We start from the raw sequence: 5,783 nt of genomic DNA on the forward strand, positions 1-5,783 counted from the left end.
AAAATCAATAAAAAAAAAAGTTAGTTTGATTAATGAACAATAAACGAAATGGGACAAGGGACCAGAGTAGTATCAAGTAATGCACTATTAAGTTTTATAAATTAGTTAGAGAATTTGTAATGTATATGAGTTTCTGTCATGTGCGGACCTATTCAGGACAGCTCTCTCATGAATAAGGTATTCTCCATGTACTAGTTCATTAGAGTAGAATGTAATTATTTAATTTGATTAGATGCATATGCATAATCTACCTTAGCTTAATGTTGAAGACAAATTGAATTGAACATGCCATGTGTGTGTGTCACAATGTTGAATAACATTCAACCCACAAAACAAGATGCCAATGTCTTACATTATATCTAAAAGCCTTCTTCTTGATCAGTCGTCCTTGAGTTAAAAGACCAACGTACGTGCCATGTGTTTCCACATGCACGGTGGGTGGAAACCTTGATACGTGTTGATATACATACACCAATATAATATATATATAATAGGAACCACATATATATACAATACTCATCAACCATATATCTCATTACATTACTCTCTGAAATAAAGAATCGAATTGAAGGTGATCAAATTAAACCAGAAGTGAAGTTGGCCGGAAAATATAATGGCGACAATGCTGATCCATGGAGAGACTGATCTTTGCCTTGGCCTCCCCGGCGGCGACCGTGGTGGTAATGAATCTGCAGAGTGCTTGAAGATAACCAGAAAAAGAGAGTTTTCTGAGACTGTAGACCTCAAACTCAACCTTCAACCCAACAGTGACGACCACGACTCATCTCTGGATTGCGAGAAGAAGATGAAAGCTTCTTCTTCTTCCCAGCATGAACCTATCATCATGCCACCTCCCAAGTATGTTTCACTACCTCAATTCTTTCTAAAAATATAAACCAGCTTAAGTTACCCATAGCAAACCAGTTCAAACCAAGAAATTAAAGTTGAATTGGTTCAACTTTCAATTAAACTTGTAACATAATAGTTATCAAGTTTAAGATCTGATCAACTTAATTAGTTGGTCGGGTTGTCATAGAATATGGGCATTGATGACTCACAAATGATGTGATGTTGTTTGGAACAATTTTGCAGGGCACAAGTGGTGGGTTGGCCTCCAGTGAAGAATTACAGAAAGAAAATGGCCCAGAAGAGCAGCACAGAGGGATCAGAAGAAGAGAAAAGTAGCAGCAGTAGCGGTAGCAGTGCAGCAAATCTGGTGAAGGTGTGCATGGATGGTGCGCCTTACCTTAGAAAGGTGGACTTGAAGATGTACAGAAGCTACCAACACCTCTATGATGCCTTGGCCAACATGTTCACTTCCTTCACTACAATTGGTAAGTTCCATCGTGCATGCTATTTCTAGCTAGCTAGCTTGTATATATACTTTAGTACAAAATTACTTTTTTTTTTTTTTTTTTTTTGTGAGGAGGAAAATTAAACCCATAACTATTACTCAAGGGTGTGCACCTGATAAATCTTACTTATCCCTAACAGACAAAAGATAGCTGACCAGCTCAAATATGCCAATAGGTTGCTCTTGTTGGGAATTGAACTTGTAATCTTGTGGTTACCAAATTAATAGCCTGATATGATTAATTTGGTTGAGTTAATACTAGCATGTATTTATTTCATACCTAGAAAAAGAAAGCACCACTAAAATATTACACAATCTAGATTAGACAACCAACCCCTACAACATTTTCCACCATTTAACACTCAAGACATCTTAGAATTGAATGTGCGGGATAGAGTTAGTAGTATTAAAAAAAAAAAAGAATTGAATGTGCGGTATTATATGAAAAGATTGGATTGTCATCTAGGAATAAAAGTTTTTACACAACAATATCTTGATATATATTAAGATTCAAAATTAAAGGTAACCTTTAATTGATATTTGATATGATCTTTTAATTTGATCCTTTTGGTATTAGACCGAGAACTTTTCTTAGTCAAAGTTAACTAGCTAGTGAGCCTAGCTTTATTTCAAAGGCTTGATGAGTACAAATTAAATTTAGGTTTAATTGAGATGAGACATGCATATCTGTATTGTGATCTAAAAAGTAAAATGATGAGTACAAGTTGTGATATGTGTACATTGTATATGCATTGCAGGTACTAATGGAATGATAGATTTCATGAATGAGAGGAAGGTGATGGACCTACTCAACACTTCCGAATATGTGCCCACCTATGAAGATAAGGATGGAGACTGGATGCTCGTGGGAGACGTTCCTTGGGAGTAAGCCCCTACCCCCTCTCTCTCTCTCTCCCTTCAAACAAATTACTTTCAACTCTAGAGAGTTAGTGGAATTATAATTCGATAACTATTAAGATTTTAAAGTTTACTTCCAATGAAAACACACTATTGACCTAACTTTTCAATTTTAACCCGTCAACTAAGAACAATTTATGCTGATTTACTTCCTTATAGTCTTTTATTGGTCAGATCACAAAGACAATTTTATCTAGGGTGCCCCTTTAATTTAGATAGAGACAAACTTTTTTGTAAATCAAAGAAATTACTTTCTATCCTGCTTTGACCGACAAGATTCTAATAGGAAGTACATGAGCATCATAAATTTACACTCAAGCAAGTACATGAACATCATAAATAATTTAAACTTTAAACCAATAATACTTGGTAGTAATAACTAAAGGTGTTATTAACGAACATAGTTTTTGGTAAACTACTCGTGTTCGTATTCGTTTATTGAACAAATTTTAGAGTTTGATTCATAAAAGAACAAAGTCTGAACAATCGTAGGCTGTTTTGCTAAGAACGTAACTCGTGAACAAACTTGCTTGTGTTCGTTTAATAATGTTCACGAAGAAATTCATAAATATTCTTTTGATAATACTTAGGATGTTTGTGGAGTCGTGCAATCGCCTACGCATAATGAGAGGATCAGAAGCACCAAGAGCTATGAAAATCTGCAAGAGCAGGAGCTGAGACTTTACTTAATTGCATACATGGAACATGGACAGTCGATTTCTTACAAGCTGAGCATCTTTAGAAAGAGAGAGAGAGAGGCTAGGGGGAAACTAAGAGCTAGGACTTCATTATGTATGTAACTACATGTGCTGCTTCTTTGTTGTGCCTGAATTTGTATTTTGATTATGTATTTTTTTTATGAGTGAAACTCGCAATTATTACTTGAAGGGGTGTATTGGATAAATTTTATTTATGTTTAATAGTTTGCAAACTATATAGAAAAAGTAAATGGTATTAGGAAGTTTGATGGGCTTACATACCTTAAGGTGATTATGTATTCATTCCTTTATTTCCTTAATATATATGTAGTGCTTGTGTGTGTATATTGGTATATTGAAGTTTATTTAATTTGTTTAGGGAACAAGTACATGTGCCTGATTTCATTGTGTCTTTGCATTGTGTATTATATTATATATATGTGGCCTGTAAACACATACACATGTATGTAGATCAATTATTTTGTTGGTGATTGAGGATCATGCGCATGGGAGAAGAGAGTAATTGTATGCTTTCATGTTGCCGCACTACTTTTAATCTCCAACTAGTTGTTAGCTTTTAATTTGGTCCCACTACCTATGAGTTTGTGTTGGAGCTAGCTAGGGATATTGTTTGGAGTACTTATAAGTCAAGTAATCCATATCTTGTTATTATTAAGAAAAAATAGAGTTATATATTTTTTACTAGTTTCTGTTTAGGACTTCTTGGATAGTTATTAAATTTATAGTTACTTTTCAAAAATTTTAATTGATGAATGCTACTAATGCAATTTCACTCCTTATTCTCTCTTTAATTTCCCGGCCCCTTCAAATCATACTCCAATATAATGCCATAACTTACTAGATAAAAATAAAATAAAATAAAATAAAGCGGAATACTAACATTCATTACACTGATTTAATTAAAAGAAATCATAAGTTCAATAGTGGTCATTAATTGGTCTACATTTTTGTGTTTTTGTTGTACTGCTAAGTCGTAAGAAAAGGGGTTGGAAGACAACAGTATGACCCAAAAAAGAAGAGAGAAAAGAAGGGAGAGAGAAGATTCAGAATATGTAACCCGACTTTGAAACTAATACCACATAATAGTATTCTAATCTCATATCATGAAAATATAAAGATGATGCTCGTACAAAGAAATAGACTTACCGACCTCTTTATGTTTCTGTGTACTATGTGATCAACAAGTTTTGCATTGCTTCTCACCCTCCTTCAATTTGAGAAGGCCGGGTATTAGGAATACTATTTGTAATAGAAATGTATCATATATCGAGTAAATGAATTTGATTGTTTTTCCTTGTCCTTGCTAGGTTTGTATTAGGATTTGTACAGGGCTGTTGCCCAGGGCCATTGCACAGGGCCCCCAATTTTTGGGGGCCCCATAGGCCATAATACATCATATGTTTATATACTATACAACAGTCAGTAGCCTGTTGTATAGTATATATACATTTTTTTTTTTACAATTGGCCCCAAATTTGTTTTTGAAAATATTATATACATATATAATATGAGATTATTATGGACAAATTATTGTATGGACCATGAATTTAAGATACATTTTTAATATACTAAAAATACATTATTTGTATACTGAATATATATTATTTGAAAGTATATACAATAGTATACTTTTAGTATTCAAATAATGTACTTTACATGCATAAATAATATACTTTCACCATCAGACATCTAGTAATTATTAATTAAAACTTATTAACTTAATTGTACATATTATTTAATTTATTTCACAATTATTATTTATTAATATGGCTTATTGGCTTAATAATTTTAAATATTGAATAATATATTCAAGATTTTGTTTCTTGATAAATTATTTATTGATAGAGATTCTAAATAATTTTTTTCTAGAATTTTGTAATTATGTTTTCTAAAAATAATATTCATTTGGATTTGAGAAGCATTAAAAGAAAAAAAGGATTGAGCAATTAACTCAATCACAAAAGGAGCTCTTGAAAAAATTCATTACAAAAAAATATCAAATAGATGAGCAAAAGATGATGCCAATGAAAATTTGTTAGATGCTAATACTTAATCTTCATAAAAAAGATCAAGGTGATTGTGAGGCTTGAAAAAATTTAAATGATAATGCGCACAAAAATGATAAGTATCACTGTGACGATGAAAATGATATAGGAATGTTGATGGTTGTTTAGATGATGTTGGTTACAATGATAAACCGAATGATTCGTTTTTATTTGACGTATATGATCTAAAAAATTAAGATGTCCTTGATTCTATAGATTAATAAATATTCCTGTGAAAAGGGGCCCAAATTCAAATATCTCACAGGACCTTTATTTTTATTGGGACGGCCCGGGATTTGTATATGTTTCATATGGAACATATCATTGCATGCATAGTAATTAACCTCTAGTAGTTTCAAAAAAAAAAAAAAAAGGTAATTAACCTCTCTTTCTTAATTAATAAATAGGTCAAAATTAAAGTTTTATGTGACTCAACCCTTACTCTCCCATTACTTCATGGCTGACTCTGTTAAAGCTGTAGTATTTGTACTGAGACTCGAACACACTCCCATCATCTATGTGAAAGTGTACACGGGGACACCGGGTGTCATTAGACCACAAGGTCTTTGACACCTTATTAGAGATATAATATCACTAAATACAATATATATATATATATGGAGCTTGTAAACATTGAATACATTAATTTCTTCTTCTTTTTTTCTCTCTCTCCAACTAACTACAACAAAATCATCATACAACTTGACATCACTTTTAATTTATTTACAACACACATGTATTTCTATT

At 32.3% G+C, this 5,783-nt stretch overlaps 1 protein-coding gene across 1 annotated transcript; it reads left to right on the forward strand.

Annotated features, from left to right (window-relative positions):
- The first annotated feature begins 490 nt into the window (after positions 1–490).
- Positions 491–3,315, forward strand: LOC116015001 (auxin-responsive protein IAA14-like). Its single transcript, XM_031254987.1, has 4 exons — positions 491–858; positions 1,093–1,334; positions 2,113–2,239; positions 2,863–3,315. The coding sequence occupies exons 1-4, from the start codon at positions 614–616 to the stop codon at positions 2,948–2,950; spliced, it is 702 nt and encodes a 233-aa protein (XP_031110847.1). The 5' UTR covers positions 491–613; the 3' UTR covers positions 2,951–3,315.
- Positions 3,316–5,783: the final 2,468 nt, after the last annotated feature.

This window comes from Ipomoea triloba, chromosome 4, assembly GCF_003576645.1.
Source record: "Ipomoea triloba cultivar NCNSP0323 chromosome 4, ASM357664v1".
NCBI lineage: Eukaryota > Viridiplantae > Streptophyta > Magnoliopsida > Solanales > Convolvulaceae > Ipomoea > Ipomoea triloba.